Here is a 22,749-nt window from a genome sequence, read left to right on the forward strand (position 1 = left end):
TGCGTTTTCATCCGCTGTAATTAGGACACAAATATTAAACAGTTCAGAAATGGACAATCAATCTTGTGTACAAACAGAAAACCTTATTGCTTCTGCTCTGTGAAAATCACAATAATACACACAAACTTGCTTTCACTGTAGATTGCTGTTATTCATATCACAGATACAGTCAGATCATAAAACAAGAATAGTAACTCATTGCCGTCATCTTTGCACCATAGTACACAACTGACCAGCTCTACATTGTACAATACACCCATCCTCCTAGCACTGCTTCAGTAACTACTACGTCACTTTCCCTCTCCCTCCCTCTCAACCCCAACCCCTCCCATAGAGTGAAAACACTAACAGTACGTCCACACACTGGATCCCCTTTTAATTCACAGACTCGCCTGGACAAAAGATATGACCGAACGAGATCGGGCGGGGGATTGTGGGATCTGGCTCTGCTCAGTACACGTCCAGTTTCATGTAGCGCTAGAAGACCAGCTTTGAGGTTCTTAGATAAGAAAAGTGTATCTGTACAGCAGGGGTCCCCTTTTGGTCACGGTTGGGAATGTGATGGGAATTCTTAGGTTTGGAGGAGGAGGAGGAGAATGACGAGTCGACAAAGTAAGAAAGCTCAGCTTTTTGCCATTTTGTCAGAGGTTAGAGAGGAAGATCGAGAGAGAAAGATGGAACACAATTGTGGTGATGGAAAGAATAAACCTGATGGGTGCAAACCTGCTTCTTACATGGAAAAAAAAACCCTATATAAAATAAATGACTAAAAGTAGCAACAACAAAAGAAAAAAAACACACACATTCATTCATAATTTGATACATAATGGTAAAAATAAATGATGAGGAATAACATGATTTACGTTTGAGAAGGGGACTAAGTCAGATGTGTCTGAGGAGGAAGGTTCAGTCAATCCTCTGAGCTTGATGAGGAGTCGGAGTCCTTCTGTGCTATGATGACATCGTCCAATAGCGCTTCTTGATCCGAGCTGTCATAGTCACCTTGGGAAAGGCTGTCTCCGCCCTCCATTTTAACGTCAAAGTCCGGACTGGTGAGGAAGTGATGGGAGGTCTCCAGGTCCTCCTCATCCATCATGTAGGCTCCGTCTGACACCAGAGTCTCCTCTTCTACTCCGTCCAGGTTGGGGTCTTCGTGGGTGGGCTCTGGTGTGTGATGATGATGGTGGTGGTGGTGGTGATGATGGCGACGTCGGCTTTTCTTCGGGATCTCCGAGTGTTCGGTCAGCAGTCGGTGGAAGAGAGTCTCGGGCAGAAAGCCCTGAGACAAAAACAAATAAGCGATGTTATTATTGTAATCATTACCCGTAGTAGTTATAAAATTATGATCAAGTTCAACTGCTTTAGAGTGATAAACTAAGCTGCGTAGTGTCGTCAGAAGGTGGCGCTATAGGCTATGTTGCACTATGATGAGTAGAAGAAGTTGACAACAAAACCACTTGTTTGACAACCAGTCAAGCCATAAGGAAGAAGAAGGAAAAAAGGAACCGTTTTCAGCTCGGCAACTTGGAATTATTGTTTCATGTCAGCTAGTGTCAGACATGTTTCATGCCGTCCGGAGGTGAAGACAACAAAGAAACTGCTAATAGCTGATCAGACATGTCAGTTATATGTTCGCTATGCGCATTAAATCTTTTAAAAGTAGCAAAAACCACTCACTAAGCGTACAAACAGGTGCAATTTGCGCTTAGTTTTTCAAATTGTACTGTTTCCATTCACTTTTTCAAACGCAAGTCTTCAACATACCAAGAAAAGTGTTACAGAAACACAGCTTGTGTCTCTTTTTTTTCCCTTTTAAAGACTAAAATATGTTCATAGTCACAGCTACCAAGGTGGCATCTTGTGGAAACATGGTATACTACACGTCTTATAGCCATTTGGGCCTAATCAAAGACATGAAATACAATTCAGACCGACTTCTCCTGAATGTATCAACATAGAAAACAATTTCAAGGCAAAGTCACATTGCTAAAGATGTGATACTGAAACATTTTGAATACATACAGAATTCCGGACTGTTTCGGACCACTCTGGTGCTACAGCGTTGTCAGGATTCTCCTCCAGATATTCCCTCAGGTCTTGCAGCATTGGACAGAAAGCGGCTCCAACCTACAGAGAAACGTTTGTTATCAAGAGACAGTCCGCAGCCACCATGTCTAAGCTGGAGTTGTGTTTAATTAGGTCTCACCTTCTTTCCTGTCCTCATGTTAATGAGTTTGACCTTTTCGCTGCCTGTGGGGATTTTATCTGCCCTCCTCCTCCTCTTCCTTTTGCTCCTGTTCACAAGTAGCTGAAGAAACAAGACAAGTGATGAGATAAGGCGAAAACTTAACAAAGTCATTGTTTCACGATCAACCTAAAACCAAGCTTGGACTACAAATCAGGGCATTTTGAAGGGACACTTGATGTCCTGTTGGCCCTTTTGTATAGGAGTCGTGCATTCACCTCCAGCATGTCTCCCTCCACCTCATAATCAGGGTTCTCTTTCAGCCATGTGGGAGGGTCCCTGCGTCGAGGAGTACGCTCTGACGGATCATGGAGTCCATCCAGGTCTGACAGCTGAATAAGGAGAGGGGCAGACCGAAAAAAAAGTTGGCAAACGAAATCCAATGCAATGATGATCTATCATAGTTGTGGAGGATCAGATGTAAACCTGACACATGTACCTCTTGGTCCTTGCGCTTCTTGCGGCTGCTCTCTCCTCCTGACCCGTTGGGCATCAAGGCCTGCTTCGAGAAAGTCAGCTTCAGGCCCTCCTCCTGGCAGGGTGACAGACAGAAAGATGTCTTATTTATCCATCAAGTGTATATCGCAGTTGTAAATTATATTTTATTTCAAGTACTGAATGAAATAAGTTTGATAAACCAGGCTTTGCAAGCTCTCAGTCATACAGGCAAACTGATTTTTATTAGCCAACGAAGGCAACGACAAGTTTGAATTTGCCTGCATATGCAAATATAAACATTAAGAGTAGAAAAGAATCAACTAATTGTGGCTTTTCTACTCTTAATGTTTTTTTTTACTACACTTATTGCTGTATTTTTACTTTCACTTATATTTTGCTCTTGTTTTATTGTACTTATTATTTATTGGGCATTTTCTTTCAAAAAACCAAAAAAAAAAGGGACCCGAGTACACATTTCGTACCACAAACATGTGAATGTGAGCTGGCATGACAAATAAAGTTCCTTGAATCCTTCAATCCTTGAAATATGCCTCAAACTGGGGCTGCACAATTTTGGCAAAAATCTAATGCATATTATTATTCATTAACAATTTTAGGAACAATATTTTTTTCTAGAGCAGTTACACATTTAAAAACTTCCTGCTAATGTACAAATCTTCATCAAAATAAGACATAAAATAACTCTCTTCTTTACCTAAATCCTGTGCATCTCCCTGAGGCAAAAGAAGACATATCGTTGAACCCAGTACAAAGCATATGTTGAATATCTGCTCATTAGTTACCATTAAAATTTACCATTGATCCCTAAACGCCACATATGTCGACTGAGGTCAACTAACTAGGCGGCTGTGCACATAGCAGCCTCTAGTTTGTCACTAAAACACGACAATTCAGGTGCATGGCCAAGAATTACTTTGAAAACGTGAAATAAGGTGTTCTAATATTAAATTAATCCCATTTAAAACCAATGGACAACACAACATTGTTTCTATGTGTGGAGTTTTATGAGTGGAGCATGGATAGTAAACATCAATATTCCAGTCGGGCAGGTTCATCTGATTGTGATCATCATTATATTCACTGTGATTAATATTCAGTTTAATGTGCAGCCCTGCCTCAAACAATAAAAAGCTAATCGCCAACTGTATTCTTACCTTGAGGAGTTTAACAGTGAACTCTCCATCTTCTCCGTCTGCCCCAGGACCACTGGGCGTGCCGCTGGGTTTGCGGATGGTCCTTGTGTAAGCCATCTCATCTCCCACCAGCTCTGAGCTCGGGTTGAGCTGAGCCTCGGACACATACCGCCGCCCCGAGGGCCACTGACCGGACAGCACCAGCGTACACAAACTGTCCAGGCGGTTGATCAACACGCGGTCCTGAGACAAAGAAGTAACACCATGAGTGGAAGAAAACTAAATCCCACGAGGTTGTACTCTCCTACAGCAGATGTTCATATTATAAACTGTACATGAATTACCTTGGGCCAGTCGACTCTGAGAGGGTCAGGAGGAGGAATGCCGTCCTGAGATGGAGTCATGGAGAGTAAACTATTATCTTCATCCACGTCGCATACTTTCATGACAGCTAAAGAGGGGAAAAAAGGGAGAAAATTAACTGATTTTTTGGTTTTCTTTTCCCCACAGCATTTAGCATTTCTGTCTTTAACACCCAACTCACCTCCTTCTATCTCCTCCTCACTGTCTCCACTATCGTCGCTGCTGCCTGATCGCTCAGAGGATGATGAGCCTGAATCCGAATCTGAATCCGAATCAGACGCTCCCTCGCCCTTCCTTCCTCTTTCTCCCTTCACCCTACTCCTCTTGAAGCTCCAGCCCTGACCTCGCACTTTGCCGTCATGGTGACTCAGCGGCGTACTCTGCAGGTCGACGCCGAGTTCACCTCCGAGCAACCGAGCGCTCTCGTCTACTCCCTCCACCTTTAATCCAGGCAAGTCCTCCTCAATCTTGGGCTGGCTGAGTGTCATGATGGGTGGTGCCTGTGGCGGCGGCGGTGGTGGTGGTGGTGGGGGAGGAGGAGGAGGAGGCGGGGCCTGTTGGTTCTGGATGAACTCGTCGCGGGCCTGACTGAAAGTGAACTGTGGGTCTGCGAAGATGGAGAGCTCGGTGCGGCTGACACCGTGCAGCGCAGCGCCCAGCATTAGCTGACGGTCGTGATCTGGTATATTCCACCATGCAGGCAGCTCGGAGCTGGTCGGAGCCAGAGGAAGGCGCTCATCCAGGGAAGGGTGAGGGAGGACTCGCTCACGAAGGCGACGCAGGAGGCTGATACGGTAAAGAGTTCGGGAAGCACGTTCCTCAGTGATGGGGGCCACAGTCTGGGAAAGTTCTGCTGGATCTGGACAGGATCAGAACACAGGATGTAGTTTGCAGTTGGGTGAACAGTGAGGCATGACAGCACACTGACTACATGCTATTGGAAAGTGGACACTTAACACTCTTAAAAAAAAGTGAGCATCCAACACTGCTTGTAAATGTGTTGACCATATCTTGACAATGTATTAAACAGTAGTTACCTTCGCGACCAGGACGGAGGTGGCACACCCTCCGGCACATGGCAACGAAAGAGCGAAAGTATCGACTGAGGCTTTCGTCGGTTTTTTTATCCAGACGAGCAAAGGTACGGAAACGGGTCCAGTCAAAATCTGGCTCTCCACTCTCGAGAAGACCTGGCTCCTTCTTTATCTTCTCCACCCCAAAAGTTGATACCACACGGTAGAAGTCGCATTCCTCCCTCCGTGTCCACCTAGAAGAAACACAAGAGGGCAGGCGAGGTGAGGAAGAGCTTTTTGTGTGACATTCTGAGATGGGAATTACAGGATTTAGAAATCAGTTTAAATAAAAACACAACCAATTTAGTCCCGCACCTACAGAAATGAATGTTTTCAAGACTCAGCTCAAATGTCATAATATCTTAAGAGGAACTGACAGAATAGGCATTTAGGGTGAACAAATGTTTGGAAACGGTCTTATTTTATACCCTGAATTGACAAGTTAAGTCAACATTACTGTAAGTGCGGCACATAACTACAGTTGTGAAAGCCTTGTCAGCTTAAGTATAACTGTATTATTCCTGAACCACTGGAGACAGAATAATGTAATAGCATACCTTTGTTGTCGCTCTTGCCGTGCAATTTCCTTTAGCTTGCTGGCCTGTTCGCACCGCCTACGTCTGCGGTCACCCTTCGCCTCGGCTTCAATCTTCAGCTGCTCCTGTCTGTAGCTGCGCTGGTAAGCTGTGATCAGCCGCCGCAACCGCGCTGTAAGCGATGAGCTGGAGGGCCAGTCGCAGGCACCACTCTGGCTAGGTATGCTTTCTGTTGTGATCACTGGTCCCGCCTTGTCTTCCACCGAAATCTCATCGTCCACGTTCATAGAATCCGGCTGCAGCAGAAAGTCAGAACATTTAAGAAAATTTACACAAACCAACTACAGCTGCCAGAATCAAAAGTGGTATGATGGCTCAGATTCGCACCTCCTCGAAGAGATCTTTGGTGTGTCTTGACGCAGGCTTGAACTCAGGGTCCTCTGAATACTTATCATAGTCAGCACTAAGCAAAAGAAACAACACCATCAAGCACGTGAAAGGTGAGGCATCCACTTTCAAGTAAGTTACTTTTAAGAACATTTAAATGCAACTTGTAATTTAAGTTCGAGAAACATCACATTACAACAACATTATAGTGTACAGATACCTTAAGTCTGCTATAAAGCAATAGACAAGTAAGTTGAATTTGCCCAGTAAACCAAAGTAACTCACTCGTCTCCCAGCTCAGCATCACCAGTGTGCTGCTCAGCATCAATGGCCTTGTCGTCGGGCCGACCAGCTCTCTCCAGGAAGCAGAGGCAGGGATCGGCACGCATGGTCGTGTACATCTCATAACCTAGTAATAGAGGTAAAATCAAGGCTGTTAAATGGCAAAACAAAGCCCTCCCCTAGTCACATAATAACCTACATGTAGGAAGAACCCACCATGTTTGAAAACACCAGCAAGCAGTGAGCGGTCTGCTTCAGCGTCCCACCATCCTGCAGGAACCTCCTGCTGCTCCATCTCAGGCATCCAGATATCAACATCCCTGAGGAAAAAAGATAAACGCATAAGTCACATTGAACTTCAGTTACTGAATCTGTGTGGGCTACATGAACAATGGGGAGTGTTCTATACCTGATATCAGCCCCTTTCAGGACAGAATCGGCGTGTTCACCAATCACCTCCTGTTTCAGGTAGTACAGCATACGTACTCTCAGCAGAACCCTGGAAAAAGGAGAAGGGAGGTTTTAATAATGAACCAGAGGTGACAGTACTGAAACATGTACACATGCAGCTGGCTGGACTTCACTGACTTGTTGCACTGGTGCTTGAGGTGCTTGCGGTAGCTGTCATCAAGCAGCAGGGTGTCCGGATTGTATTTGCGGATCCACTCCACCTTCTGAACATCAAATGTGCTCTGGGCCTTTACCCTCTTACCCTTCCTTCCCCTTGGAACAGGAATAGACAGGCCTAGACAGAAAAAACATAAACAGTTTATAAACATTCAGGAAATATTTCAACGGATTTACTCCACGAGAAGCATAGGGCTTAAGTATTGACTACATAGGTGGGTGTTTTTTCCTCTGCCAAACAAACTCATTTTTTGAGAAACCCGACATTCTATTTAAAATGTTTGTGAGTGGATCTGTGTTCAGCTCCCTACCGGAGTGGTTGAGTAGTGTTTGGGGTTCTCGTCCATTTTCTGGTGGCGTGATGAGCTCCCAGATGAAACTCTTAATGTTCTCATCTCCGCGATAGTGGAGCAGACAAAACACCAGGATGACACGGCAAATAGTCTCCACGTCACGTTCACTGAGGCGCCGTTTGCATCTGGCATGAGACAAGATGTCCCTCCAGCGACCCCAACTAAAAAGGACAAAAACAGATAAGAGTGAAAACAAAGGAAAACACCATATCTTTATGGTCCTTTATGGATTAAAGGCAAATACAGTCTCCATACCCATAGACAAGCAAGTGTTTCTCCACCCGGAAACAGTCAGTGCGGCCGTAACCCCCTCCACTGTGGCGGTCGGATCGTCGAGAGGCACGAGACTGTCTAGAATTGGCGGGTGGATACTCGTCATCACTGTCCAGATCAGACAGATCTCCACCTTCACCGCGTAAACTGGAGAACTGACGGGTCTGCTTGCGAACTCTCGGAGTGTCAATCACAAGAGTGTTCTGTGGGAAGGGGAGGAGTAACTTTTAGCCAGCTGGATATCACCCCAAGCAATACATATATACTGAATTTATAAATCCAGATATATAACCGCTCCTAGATCTACACTATTTTATTAGCAATGGTGCTCGCCAGTGTGAGCTTAGGAAGAATTTCTTCACCAGAAATAAAAAACAAAAAAAAACACAGCGTTACCTTCCGATTGATGGAATCCATGTCAATGTCGGCTTTCTTGGCCCACTTCTGCCAGAATTCAGGATCATCAAGGGCAATGTCATTGCGATTCTCAGAGGCCACAAAGCTGGCTTTGGAGAAGGTGGAACCTTTGCCCTCACTCTCGATGGTGATAGTAGTGGCTCTACGCTGAAGGATCTGGTCAATATCCTCTTCACAGAACCGACTACCCTCATCATTCTCGTCCATGATGGCAGCATAGGCTCCCTTCCTGAGCAGATCCTCGATCTCCTTCTTGGAGAACTGCTGGATCTGTTGAAGGTGACACAGGAAGCCAATTACACAACTGATCCAAAGTGTATCAAGGAAACTTATTTCTGCAAATAAATCAGACATCGTAGCCCATCAATGACTTGGCAGACTGAGATGATGACTGCCTGGTTTTCTTACCCCGTTGACGTTGCTGTCTTTGTTGCCGCTCATGCTTTGCAGGACAGCACGGTCCAGACCAAGCTTCAGACTTGCTTTATCCAGCATCTCCCTCTCATAGGAATTCCTAGTGATGAGACGGTAGACCTTGACGGCTTTAGATTGGCCAATACGATGACATCGTGCTTGAGCCTGGAATAAGAAATAAAGAAGTCACAAAAGAGCAAAGCATGCAGCTGCTTACATCAAGCTGATTAGAATGGGTTCAAGTTTTCACCATAAAATGTAAACGTATACATGTTCAAGCTGGTGGTTTGATGCTCTTAGTCTTGTTAAAATAACTTTATACCAGATAGCACAGTGTAGTTTTGTACCTGCAGGTCATTTTGAGGGTTCCAGTCAGAGTCAAATATAACACAGGTGTCAGCAGCAGTGAGATTAATACCCAGGCCACCGGCACGGGTACACAGCAGGAAGACAAAGCGGTCCGAGTCAGGCTTGCTGAAGCGATCGATGGCAGCCTGTCGCAGGTTCCCACGCACTCTGCCATCAATTCGCTCATAAAGGTATCTGTAAAAATGGATTACAAAAACTTGATCATCGGTTGTGCGTCTTTTTAACAGTTATTGTTTTTAATAATACAGAAACTACAGCATAATATTACATCCACCGTGTGATCCTCATACCTCTTGTTGATGAGGTAGTCCTCCAGAATGTCTAAGCAGCGCACCATCTGGGAGAAGATGAGCACTTTGTGGCCACCAGCCTTGAGGCGAGGCAGCAGCTTGTCCAGTAGCACCAGCTTGCCGGCCGAGCGAATCAGGGCCTGCAAATGGAAGTCAGGGGCCAGGGGGTCGTACACCTCCCGCAACTCCGCTACGATTTTCTCCTCCGCACCTTGACCGCAGAGAGACACACAAAGCCACCATTTAAGGATAGTACACTGTACAATAACTACTGATGTCCTGTTCTTGTATTTCAGCCAAGTGTCAATAAAATTTGGAACTGGCACAATTCAGGTCATTATTTCTGGATGCCTGAACATAAAAACAAAAAAGGTGCTCAATAGAAAGAGCCACAGTCCAAATGTCACTGTTAATAAATAAACAACTTCAACAGAGGATAAATGCTGATGGAAAAAAAGAAGAAAAACACGAGTTAAAATTGTCACGACATACCATTGATGAGGTAGGGGTGGTTGCAGCACTTGCGGAGCTCCATCATAGTGTTGAGCAGGTTGGGGACATTGCTGTTGCTGTTTGCCCCTAAACTGAGGAAACTGAAGTTCCTCTCCAGGATGGCCCGGTAGTACTTTTTCTGGACATCAGTCAACTCAACCTAGTAGCAAACAAAGAGCAGTAATCTTACAAGATAGAACATTTGCACTGTTTTTATAGTTTACTCTAAAAGAAGATACTCTCATCAGTCTTATGGGAGTCATTTGATGCATCTCTTGATCCATATTTTTACACTTGCCATTTATAAGTTGTGTAACAGTAAACACATTTGTATCGAACATTTTAGGTACGGCATTTTGGTATAGCACGCATGTGTCCTGAACAAATGCATTATTTTGATATCGAACTGCTGTGAAGAGATCAATAACGCTACAGGTTGTTTAATTTGGAAGCCTGCATCTCGCCTGCTGCGTTTAACACTTAAGGTTTTGTCAGACCAGTCAATGAACAGCAATTTGAAACTAAGTCATTACCATTTGCTGATTAATTTATAACCCTATTATTGTGGTGTTTATCTGTTCTCCACATTTTTTGTATAACTTAACCAATTTTGTGATGAACATTAAGTGTCACCGGTTAAAAAACATTTGATCAGCATATGGAAAAACATGCATTCAACTTAATTCATTTCAACAATTAATTGATTACTGATTGTTAACATGGCAGAATATTGGCTAAGAATTTGGTTTAAAATTTGCATCCCTATAAACAACAACAAGTAATTTAAAGAATGCCTACATTAAGTTCTTTGCAGTAAGACAGGAGAGACACATTGTTTAAACGAACCTCAATAATGGTCTCCTGTTTGGGTGCCAAGTTCTTCTCAACATCTTCCTTCAGTCTTCGCAACATCATGGGTTTTAAGATTGCTTGCAGCTTCTGAACCTATGAGACCAAAACAAAGCACTTAAGAACAGTAAAACATCACCGGTTCAACGTTAGTTGTAGCATAAAGACAACAAATAGAAAAGTGAACGAGTGAATTAAAGTGTGTCAATGTGAGTTAGAATTTCAAACCTGTTCCTCTGTTTTGAGGTCGCCGAAGTCTCGAAGGAATTCAGTTTCAGAGGGGAACTGAGCAGGCTCCAGGAAATGAAGCAGACTGAAAAGTTCCTCCACAGTGTTCTGAAGAGGAGTGCCGGTTAACAAGACTTTGTGTTCCTGGGAGAAAGTGCAGAAAAAAGGCAAAAAGATAGGAATGGTAGGAAGAGGGGCATAATGAGAAACGGGCAATGAGGTAAAGGATGTTTTAAAGAAGGGGGTGATACAGGAGAAACGTGAGAAGAACAGAGGAAAAAGAATAGGGAGGAAAAAGAACATAACAAATGAGCAAAGCTGCAGTCAAATCTTATAATTCTTTTAAAAGTCATTCTGGGTAAATGTCAATGACAGCATTATTTTTAAATGTCATCCAAGTTGGGCTTATGACTAAAGCGCAACATTTCACCATGAGACTGTTGGACTGGCTGGTATTCTTCGCACATTTTATAAACTGAAGTAGGCCCAAAGCAACATCTGCTGTGGTCCGCTTACCAAGTCCAGCATCTTCAAGCTGTCCAACAGCTTGCAGTTACGATTTTTGAGGCGGTGAGCCTCATCAATGATCACACAGCGCCAGGAGATCTCCCTCAGTTCTGGGCAGTCCGACAACACCATCTCAAAAGTGGTGATGAGGGCGTCAAACTTGTATGCACCAGGGATCAAATGCTCCTGTATAGAGAGTTAGAATTTTAATTAGACATGTTGAATATGAGTAAAGCTAATCAACAGTGATCATAATCAATAAGCCCCACCTTATCGTCTTTGCAGTACATCTCATACTGCTGGATCATCTGTCGGCTGGCCAGGCTGCCGTGGTAGACGATGGCGTTCATGTGGGTCCATGTGGAGAATTCTCTTTCCCAATTCGTGATGGTGGAGAGCGGAGCAATGACCAGGAAAGGGCCCTGGACATTAGCAGCATACACCTCTGAGAGCAGCGCGATAGACTGGATGGTCTTACCCAGACCCATCTCGTCTGCCAAGATACAGTTCTGCCTGAAAAACAAGAAACCCAGAGTGTGAGTAGCAAAGCCTCTGGCATCAAAAGGCCCCATATTGTGCCCCTTTTCAACAACTTATTGCAAGTCTTACATGTCCCCACAGTGTGTCTCTCAATTTGTAGGCTCAAAATACTGCAAAGATGGTTCATTTCACCATGACTGTCGAACTCCTGTCTGGAGCCCTGCCCTAATGGGCCTGTTTCACTGTCTGTAGCTTTAAATACACCTGAGCTGTTGCTGTACATGCCCCATTTAGGAAGAAGACTCTTTCTGTGTCTGATTGTTAGCATGGAAAAACACTTGACCGCATGGGAGTCCACACAGCCCTGAATCAGAGCATGAGACCAGCCCTTTCTGTCGATTGTAACTTACTCTTTTTTTACATGGAAATATCGCCAAAATCACAACACAGTGGTTTTTAACTTATTGTATAGAAAGTAGGTCAGATGATGTTTTGGTTATAAAAGGACTGTACAAGGTCTTCATATCTTTATTGCTTTTGTTTTACACTATCAAGTTTAAAGTGACCACAAAACACAATAACAAAAAGGATTTTCACCACATATGACCTTTAAGAAATAGACGCACTTGCTGTTATTTCAGTAAAACCAGTCGTATACTGCTATTACTTTAATTACAGTTTGAGCACTTAACACAGTAAATGATGGTTATTTCAAAGTACATTTTGCTACTGATGATCGTTGAGTGTATTAAGCACAGGAGTGTGTGGGATAAGTACCTGTTGTACCAGTTGAAGAGCAGCCAGTTGACTCCTTCCAGCTGATATTCTCTGAGTGTGTTGCCGTTCTTGTACTCTCTGGTCTCCTCCAACTTCTTCCATGAACTTGCTGGAGGCCGTGTCTGCGGAGAAAGGAGAAGGAAAAAAAAACAAAACGGATGAAATATAACATTATTAAAAGCGTATTTGTGATTGTTTTGTGATTCCTGACATCTGAAACTATGCTATTTTTTTTTTTTTAAATAAATGTTTCCCAAGCTGAAAGGAGGGAAGGAAATCAGTCAAAAGTTTCAGTCAGTTGAAACTTGCATAAAACTGAAGCTTTCACAACATTTCCAGTTCATGCTGCTGGGTGGATCTTCAGTCTTGAGTCATACTCAGCTGATAGTGGACAGCAGGTTTTCAAGCTTCAGTTCACAGTGAATGGCAACCTGTTGGATCTCCAGTGTTTGCTCATGGTGCAATACCCATATTACCATACTGTTTAGCACCTTTATCGATTCATATTTTACAGTTTAAGTGAGAATTATTTTACGGCCTTTCTGAGCCACAATACTCTGTGTCGCTGAAGAGTCATGTGCAAGTAAAAACAGGCTTGGGCCACCGAGACAGTACAGACAGATAACAGCTGATTTGACAGATGACAGACAACCACAATGACAGGCACATTCAAGTGTAATGTCTATATATCCTGTATCAACTGGAGGAAAGATGCCCTTCTTGCCACTAATTAATGACCTACATCTGTTCACCAGCTGCTTTGTTGCATTTGGCTTCTGCTGTTGACAGTTCACATAAACAGTGATGGCACACAGCGCTACACAAGACGGGATGACAGCACTGGGATTGAACAGGAGACGGTGTTTGACGAAAGCCACCCTAACCCTTTGCTTTTTGGTTCTTCTGATAAAATGCAACCATTTAACACTGACCCTGGATTCAACTGAAACAGAACCAGGCCCCGCTACACCATCAAGTCTAGGGATATTCTTCTGCTCTGATTTATTGCATTTCCTCTTTATTAATGCACAAAAACATGATTAAAAACAGATATGGTCCTAGTTATCTTTTACTATCTTTTATCTTTGACTCACCGTTCTCTTCAGTCGAGGTTGTCGGTTTTGGATTTTGCTGAACTCTTCAACCTTGCCCTCGTCTACGTCCTCCTTAAGTTCCCAAGTGGCATCTTCATAAGGCAGAGAGCACCACTTCACCAAGTAGTAGATTACAGGCTGGAGGAGAGAAGACGAGAGTGATTTAGAAGCGGTATTTATTTCACGATTGTAAATATCTCACTAATAAATATAAAAATCTGTCTGTGTGTGTGGGTGTGTCTGTTCTTCACACATCTCTACAACAGTATGTTTAATCTACTACAGACTTCGCAGGTGTATCGCTCAGGACCCAAGTAGGTGCAGTGTCTAGTGTAAAGTCATGAGCGTTTCTGCAGTGACAAGGGCGACGTAACGACATATTCGATAAAAACAACCGTGCATTGTGAAGATAAAAGCATGCATACCTCCAAAAAACAAGCTGCAGCTAAGTAAAGAAAAATAAAAAATGTCCACAATCATGTGTTTGGGAGTATTTTAGACAGAGAATTCCTATATAGTGTTCTGTAAGCGCTGCAACTGCTCTACTTAAAGAAAAAGTTTTCTCGATCACTTTGTTGAGACTGCAGTGACAGAGAGCACAGTTCTGTTTGCTTACTGTCACCAAACATGACCCAGGCTGTTTGGATTATCAACAAAAGGGACACATTCTGTTAGTAGAATCACTTTTATATGATTTTTTACGTTTCTTCATCGCCCCCATGTACAAAGTCCTTTCTGCCCTGCTGTTAACGCAACTTTACACCACATGTCACATCTTGTTCTTATTTGGCCGTCACATATTTTCTGGTTATACTAACGGTCATCTGAAAGTGATAAAATGTCTTAAACAAATGTTACAGACTGTTGGTACAGTATGTAAATCCCTTCAAGATTTTCTTTCCTCCACATTGCAAAAGTACATTTTCGTGATGCAAATTACTGATTCTGCACTTAATCCTAATGGTTAAGTAATAACAAAAGTATTTACAATAATTGACAAAGTTCATTACATCAATCGACTAATCAAAAACAAACAACTGTCAACAGCTGTTGATTGTCGATTTTTTTCCCTTTTTATTCGCTTGGTGCAGCCTTGGATTCTGTCACACCTGGAGCTGATTATACCGAATTAGATGCCAGTTAATTTGAGATTTAAAGTGAACATTTTGATGAGGACTTTCAAGTATTCTGGATTAGCACCTGGTCACTGACATTAACAAATACAAGATGCTGAGCAATTGGCCCATTCCAAACATCCATCCATCATCTATACACCACTTAATCCTCACTTGGGTCATGGGGGGCTGGAGTCTATTCCAGCTGACTCAGGGTGAAGGCAGGGGACACCCTGGACAGGTCACCAGTCTATCACAGGGCTACACAGTGAGACAGACAACCAAGCACACTCACATTCACACCTACGGACAATTTCGAATCACCAGTTAACCTCAACATGTTTTTGAATCGTGTGGGAGGAAGCTGGAGAACCTGGAGAGAACCCACGCTGCGCAGGGAGAACATGCAAACTCCACGCAAAAGGATCCCGGTGCCTCCACTGGGACGCGAACCGGCGACCTTCTTGCTGCGAGGCAACGATGCTAACCACAGCGATATAGCAACAAGCGGAACAAGTAATCTCTTTCGACAAGATGTAGAAGTGACTTCTTTACAAGGCCTCATCTCTCACCTCGCCATTGTCCTTGTCCACACTGTGGGACACATCCAGGATCCGGTCCACCTCCACGTAGTCCGGGTTAAAAGGCTCCTCATCCTGAAGAGAACAACAGTATGGGAGACAGAAGGCATTAAGTTACAGTTCAACAGGCTGAGCTACACTCACAAAATACGAGGTTTCACCGTTCGCCTCCCACTCACCTCCTGGAACAAGTGCCTCATCTGAGCGTGCTTGGTCTTGAACCTCTTGATCTTTTGATGGATCCTCTTATCTTTCTCCAGCTGCTCCAAACTGGCCCACTCACAGTGTAAGTATGAACTGAGAACAAAAGAGCGCAGTTGTACTCATTTCTACTTGCTCGCTCGTCCCCTCAAGCAACAAAAAATGTCAAGTGTCAAGGTTAAAGCTGTTCATTGAGATGCTAAAACTTACTAGTTTTTGTATTTTACAAAGAATTCCTCGACATTAGTATACTGGCCTTGGGACACCTTGAAGAGAAGAACAGATTTTAAGTATGATTTACAAACAATAAAAGCAAATACACATAGTAATGCATCATAGTATTAAAAAATAATAAAAAAAATACCTCTTTCTTGGTTAATCTCATAGACAGGACTTTGTCTACAATGGCAGCATCTTCCTCACTTGGGTTTTCCTGTAAAATATGAGTAATACATTAAAGGCTGGTAAACTTTATTCAACTAATACACAATTATAAGAATCCTATCAAACACTGCAAATACAAAACTATGCCTAACGTTAACAAACAACATCCATCTCTTTCTGATTTTTCGTATTCACAGTCTCTCCAGTAAGTAAACAGCGTTGCTACCAGTGTTTCTAGACTCACCACAAAGAACTGCATGCTAGGCAGTCCATCTCCATCCAGCTCCAGTTCCTGTTTAAGCTGAGCCGCTGTCCCACCACTGATGGAGGCCACCGCTGCTGCGGTTGTAGTAACGTCTACATCTTCCTGCTCATCTTCGTCGTCTGTGATCTTGATGTCCAGGTCCTCCGTGTACTTCTTCCTCTTCACTACACGATTGGAGCGCCTCTTCTGGCCAAAAGAGAGAGAGGTGATTTAAATGTGATCGTTGAGTTATTTTCTGTTAAATCACTCTCACACAACAGACATTTATGTAGACTGTGCAGCAGGTGCCCCTATATGTTGCTTATTCAGAATTTAATATGACCATTACATTTCTTTTTTTAGACATTCTGACTCATTCGACCAGTTTATTAACCGTGATCTCTCACAACTGGGACATCCCATCACATAAATGGATGAGTCAACCAAGGTTACTCATTTGCAGCTGCCAAACTGGTTTCCTCAGGTCAAGAGTTAAATCTCTGAACTAGTTCACACAGGCAAAAACACTGTAAACCAGTACAACCAATATGAGTATGTTGAAACACTGATGCTTTTCAGGTATTAAAGAATAAAAGACTATGGTTTCATTTACACTAAACTTCTTTTGTTTGGAAGTTTTCAGACAAAAAGGCACCTCAATACAAATAATAGCTTGACCCTTTGTCACTTCTTGTGCTGACTACAGATAAGACTAGGTGTTATTTACGGGACCATGTATGTGTTTGTACCGTAATCATGTCATCCTCCAGCGCCGCAGGTGAAGCAGGGCTCAGCTCCCCATCAGAGTGGTCTGAGGATGCGTTTCTCTTTCTTTTCTTTGCTCCCACTAGAGTAATAGTGCTGCAGGAAGGTAGAGGGAGAGAGGAAAGACATAGAAATGAAGTAGCTACAGAGAGACAGTAATACATCGTGTTTTGTACAAGGTCAAGGTTTTTTCCTACAGAGAGGAGTTTTTGGTGGCCCAGCGCCAAAGGGAAATAACCAGCGCCAAATCGATATGAATTTAGAATAAGTAATTTTTTTCATTTACTGAAGTATAAGACATTTTTGTTTATCATGTGGTCAGGCATAACAGGAAAATACATTATATGCATATATTTCTGCCAAATAAGGCAAGACAGCCTCATTTCCTTTACTTTATGCGGACTGATAAGGCTTGCTGTCGTGCGTAATCACCACCCCAAGAGGCCCATTCTGAGAGAGGAAAAACCCTGAAGGCTACATTTACAAACATACAGACATAAGCTACATTCAAATGATTCTCACCCTGACCCTCACAGAGACTTACTTCGTCTTAGTCTTGCTTTTGCTCTTGTTCCCTGCACCAGGTATTACTGTAGCCACTGTAGCGGTCCCTCCTGGTGTCTTCACTTTGCCCTTTTTGTCTGCCCCTCCTGCAGTTTTGGGCACCGATCCTCCCCCTACAGGACTTTTCTTTTTGCTTCCTCCACCGCTGCTTTTTTTCTTTGCAGCAGACACCACAGTCAAAGTGCCCCCCATTTCTGGGGAGGTCTGTGTGGATGGAAGCTCATCCTGGTTTAGGACTCTGGGCAGGTTCTTTTCACCACGCGCTTTGGCCCGAGCTATTGCCTCGGCCACTATGCGGTTTGCTTTCTCCTGCTTGCACAGAATCTCCACTCGTCGAACAGAGGCAGGCTCGCCGGGGGCCTTGGTGATGCGGATGGCCTGGGATGGTGTGGTGGTTGTAGTAGAGGGGCCTGCTGTCGAAGTGTTGATGACCTTCACCACAGAGACTGTACCGCCAGCGGACGAGGCTGAGCTTGTCTGAGTGAAAGAGAAAGTTAAAAAACAATTTTGTAGTTTTCTATCTTTTTTTGTACAAAAATCCCCGCTCTAAGGTGTAGAAAATAAAACACATGTGCACATCTGGAGGTCTACCTGTGGCTGCAGAAGCATCTTGAGCGGTACAGCAACTCTCTGTCCTCCTTGGCCCTGGGATATCTGCAACACCTGTGGGCTGCCAGCATTGCCAGTTCCTGAAACCAGCTGGTACTGTGAGTGTGAAAGAGACAGGTCAAGTCAGTCAGATTTCTAAACAATCAAAGTATTAGGTTCCAAAACCCAACAAGTCCAAAAAATAAATCAAACAGTAAATCAATTATATGAGGCTAAAATTTGGAACAATGTTTAAAAAAGAGGATATGTAGTAAAATGTGCTTGCTTGGTATCTCATTGACAGTCTGAAAAGAGCAGTATCAATTTCATCTCCTAACTCAGGATGATTGTGAAAGACAACTTTGACTGGGGTAGTAACAGTTTCCCTCTGCTAAGCTAAGTCAAACACACTCTAGGCCTTGTTCTGAATGCACATACATTATGAGACAGCAAACAAACACATTTCCTAAAACTGCTGCCGTGTTGCTTTCAGGCAGTTCCACTTACATCCTCAACAGGGTAAGATGGCAACGCACTTACTAGAACCACACCCAGGATGTACAGTTACACCTTAAACAATGTTTTGATTATTTGGAAACTTAATAAAAATGTACATCTGTGGAACAATGTGCATACACTGGTTAACAATTGACAGCAATAAAAAATTTGACACTACTGATAGACATTTGAGACCACACTGCTGATTTTCAACCTGAAACTATGAACTCTTATGTAGCAAGGACACCAGTTAATCTTATTCAATCCATACTGCTTTCATTATCTGCTATTTTCTTTGTAGTATACCACTCACATACTCACAAAGTGTGTTTCGGGACAATAAATGCAGATTTTGACTGCTGCTAATGGATACTAGTTGACAGACTCAATGTGGGAATGTTCATTGTTTGAACTGAGCTGTCCTGGCTATATAAAAGTAGCTCTGTTCTATTCTTTTCTTGTGCACTCCAACCATACAAGCAACATTGTAAACTGTGCTCGTTTAACACAAATGTCAGTGAAATGAAATATTAGTTACACAGAGAGACATTTGTTGTGATAACGAAGAATTTTGCTGGGCTGCAAAATGTCACATGGTGTCAGACCTCAGAATTTAAGAAGACTGAGTACTTAGGAATCGTGGAAACTGCAAGCAGACGGATGTAAATATCCAGGGTATTGGGAAGGAACTTTTTTGTATTAGTTCTGTATCAGTAATGCTTAAGATGTTCAAGACCCCCTATGGCTTGTATCAGCAGAAAACAACTGGTAGTTTGCTTGCAAGAAAAAACTTTTGATCACAAATACACCACCAGAGACCAAAGTAATATATTCATACTGATGTCCTCTAAGACACCCCTTTCTCACCTTAACACCTCCCTGTTGGTTGGGCTGCTGCTGCACCTGCAGCTGAATTGTCAGGACTTTGGGCTGCCCTCCAGCCTGGCCTGCAGCCCGAGCCTGGGTCAGGGCCGCTAGCTGACTTCCCTGAAGCACCAGTTTTCCACCAGGGAGCTGACCCAGCACTAGTCTAGCTGGGGCCTGGGCTTGCTGCTGTTGGCCCCCTTGTGCCGTCTGAACCTGCTGGACCTGTGTGACCTGCTGCTGGGCTGTAACAGCTTGACTCACTGGCGTGGCAGAGGCAGTCTGGGAGGGCTGCTGGAGAACCAGAGTGATGCGCTTTGCTTCACCACCCTAGAATCAGATACACAGAATGAGACTTGTTATGACAGTCAGGAAACGACCGACCTAAATACACAGCTTGTGAAACTCTGCAATTACCCCAATAGCAAACCAATGACCCACTCCGAGCATCACCTGCTGTGGTGCAGCTGTTAGGCTGACACCTTGTGGTGCGCCTGTGGAGGCAGAGATGGTAGAGCTTACCTGCGTCTGTGCCTGCATGGCTGGCTGGAGCTGAACCTGGCCCTGTGCCTGGACTTGGATCTGAGTTGTCTGGCCTTGGGGCTGTACCTGGATCTGGGCAGCCTGGGCCTGGGGCTGGACTTGAACTTGAGTCTGGCCTTGAGTTATCTGTGCTTGGGCTGGAATCTGCACCTGAACTTGCTGGCCTTGCGTCTGTTGTACCTGCTGGGGCATGGAGGTGAGCAACACCTGTTTCACTGGCCCATTGGGTGACTGCAGCAGCCTCTGCACCCCTGCAGCACCCACCTTGACTTGAGTTTGTCCGGGGCTCGCCTGATTCAAGACCGTTCCCCCCTGCAGTATGGACATGCCAGGTTTGAGTGGAGTGCCAGACAACACACGGATGACCTTTCCGCTTGCCTGGCCTGTGGTTCCTGATACAGTCTGCAGCACCTGGGCTTGACCCTGGGGACCTTTGAGAATGACAATTTTGCCACCAGCCTGCTGCGTGATAGCAGCTAGTTGCTGGGGAGTGAGCTGGTGGGTTATCTGTGTGAGCTGCTGTGTGGTGGCAGTGGTGGTAGCCGGGGAGCTAGAAACAGTCAGAGGTGAGCTCAGCAGGACAGTGCTACTGGTGGCCACACTGGCATTGCTGACAATGGGTATGGTGGCCTGGGCTTGTATTTGAGGTACAGTATCAGCAGGGGCAGGAGCAGGGGCTGGGGTCACGGCTGGAATTGCAGCTATGGAAATAGTCTGAGCAGTTGCAACTGGCACAGGCTGCTGTGTAGGGAGTTGGACAGGGGTAGGGTCTGGGATGGCAGGAGCTGCTACAGGAACACCAAGGTTCGTGTTGACTGTGAGTTCAGGGGTGGGCTCCGGCTCAACTGTTGGATCCACCTGGCCCAAAGCCAGCTTGAGGGCTTCCTCCACAGGGTCTGAGGATCCCTGAGAGAAGGAGTCATCCGGCAGGGCATCCAGGTTAAACAAAGGCGTGTCCTCAAAGAGGTCCATAATGGGATCTGCCATCTTGCCCACTCCACACAGGGAGACGGGCACAACGTTAAAAAGACTCCGAGATGGAAGCTAAATCGCTGTTGTCCAATTCTTCTCGACTTTTAAGTAAACAGCTGTAAAAAGAGAAGAAACGTCAATTAAGCACATAGAGAATTGTTGGTTTTGTTGTTTTTCAGGTACGTTTTCAAAGAGTCAAAAACGTAATATTCAAAATAGTCAGGTTATTAACAATAATTAATAACAATGTAGAGCTCAATACTTAAACGTTTTTGGTTAATTTGTGGTTTCCACAGCTGTTGCTTTATATGCGTGGTATAAATAGTTATTTAAAGAAATGCCACACTGTTAATTACGTGGCTCAAACTAGTTTCAGACCTGTGTACGACAACCGAAATCTAGCACGTCTTATTCAATGTTAAGTTTCAGGATGTTTAAGCATAAAAAATAGCAAATAACAGAAAGCACATTGGGGTGAAATACTGTACCCTGTGGTCCTAGTGTTTTTTGGTTCTCTGATGCGTATCAACACAAATCCTACAAGTCTGGCTCTTAATGTTCAGGAAACAATCTGCAGAATTTGCTTAAACAGACAACTTTCATAAAACAAACCTAAATTTATCTTAGCAGCTGTGGTGGAAATGATCCAGTTTACTTTCTGAGTTAAGTACATCTCATAACTAAATGAACAGCTAAGAAGTTGTAAAAAAGAGTGTTTAAATGACATACAACACACTCAAAACTAGACTTTGCCTTTGGTAGGTATTAAAAATACTGTTTTCGAGCATAGCAACCAACTCATGGCCACACTTCCCAGGAATGCATTCAAAGTCATATTTAGGGTTTTGAAAAGCCATAAAAAATCATATTAGGCTGCCTGAATAGTAATATATAACGATAAAGTAGCCAGAGAAGCTTTAGTGAATGAAAATAGTGGGCAGGGAAGTCAGATGAGGAGGGTACTGATGCTGGAGAGGCAGGATGCTTTCCTTTCTGGTCGTATTGCAGTCTTTCTCACAAAACCGTCGGCTAGCATTAGCTCGTACCGCGACCAAAGTGTGCCTCTTACAAAAGCCTGTGTGGCACCGAAAACACATTCAGGCTCATAAACACGATGTATTGTGGGCTTGCAGTCGTTAGTTCGCTTCTCTGTCATTTACTATGAACCATTCAGTCCACCGGACTCCTTCAATCTCATCAACAAACCGGACCAAACCAAAGCAACGTGCCACAATAACCACTGCCCGTCAACGTTCAGACACACGTTAGGCCGCAATACTGTTTCGCTTGGTCTGCGTCTATTTTTCGGCAAAAATACCTGAAAATAACCACCACATCCACTGCCCCAACTCTCACAGTAATAATTTCGGGGTGCTAAATTTACCTTTGCATCGACACACATGGCTTTCTCCGTCTCACAACACTGTACGATTACAGGAAACGGCCAGGGAAGAGCAGGAACTAACATTCTTGCCAGAGAAAGCGTAGAAAGCGGGCCCCTCGGAAGTTATCGAGCGCTGATTGGTTCGTTTTCTCCAGAGCCGGCAGCATACGGCGCTCTCATTGGCTGAAGCGGCTATCCGTCATAGGTCCAGCCGCTTCTGGGCGGGATGAGCGCCGTAGTTAGGTTGAGAAAACAATAAATGCGGCCTAGCTGGGATCATTTGACTCAGTGATCTTCAACATTGATGTTTTACTACCGTGGATGCTCGCATTAGGAAGCACAGGACTTGTAGAGCTGACTGGGGAAAAATACGCGGTGTTTTAATGATCTCAAGGGCT

The 22,749-nt window shown here is 44.1% G+C and overlaps 1 protein-coding gene across 1 annotated transcript; it reads right to left on the reverse strand.

The window, feature by feature from the left end:
- On the reverse strand, positions 1 to 22,454 carry chd8 (chromodomain helicase DNA binding protein 8). Its single transcript, XM_008286001.1, has 39 exons — positions 22,352 to 22,454; positions 19,975 to 21,083; positions 19,456 to 19,782; positions 18,094 to 18,207; positions 17,483 to 17,979; positions 16,923 to 17,034; positions 16,174 to 16,380; positions 15,910 to 15,978; positions 15,756 to 15,811; positions 15,524 to 15,641; positions 15,336 to 15,419; positions 13,649 to 13,786; positions 12,555 to 12,676; positions 11,567 to 11,810; positions 11,307 to 11,483; positions 10,791 to 10,934; positions 10,560 to 10,658; positions 9,714 to 9,873; positions 9,222 to 9,432; positions 8,910 to 9,105; positions 8,557 to 8,727; positions 8,128 to 8,418; positions 7,714 to 7,934; positions 7,417 to 7,619; positions 7,067 to 7,223; positions 6,888 to 6,977; positions 6,695 to 6,798; positions 6,482 to 6,605; positions 6,197 to 6,272; positions 5,831 to 6,105; positions 5,238 to 5,467; positions 4,382 to 5,059; positions 4,182 to 4,288; positions 3,859 to 4,080; positions 2,685 to 2,777; positions 2,464 to 2,577; positions 2,207 to 2,308; positions 2,023 to 2,127; positions 1 to 1,279 (listed from the first exon to the last, which is right to left on the reverse strand). The coding sequence occupies exons 2-39, from the start codon at positions 20,980 to 20,982 to the stop codon at positions 911 to 913; spliced, it is 7,815 nt and encodes a 2,604-aa protein (XP_008284223.1). The 5' UTR covers positions 20,983 to 21,083; positions 22,352 to 22,454; the 3' UTR covers positions 1 to 910.
- Positions 22,455 to 22,749: the final 295 nt, after the last annotated feature.

Source organism: Stegastes partitus, unplaced genomic scaffold (genome assembly GCF_000690725.1).
Source record: "Stegastes partitus isolate 25-593 unplaced genomic scaffold, Stegastes_partitus-1.0.2 Scaffold425, whole genome shotgun sequence".
Taxonomy (NCBI): Eukaryota; Metazoa; Chordata; class Actinopteri; family Pomacentridae; genus Stegastes; species Stegastes partitus.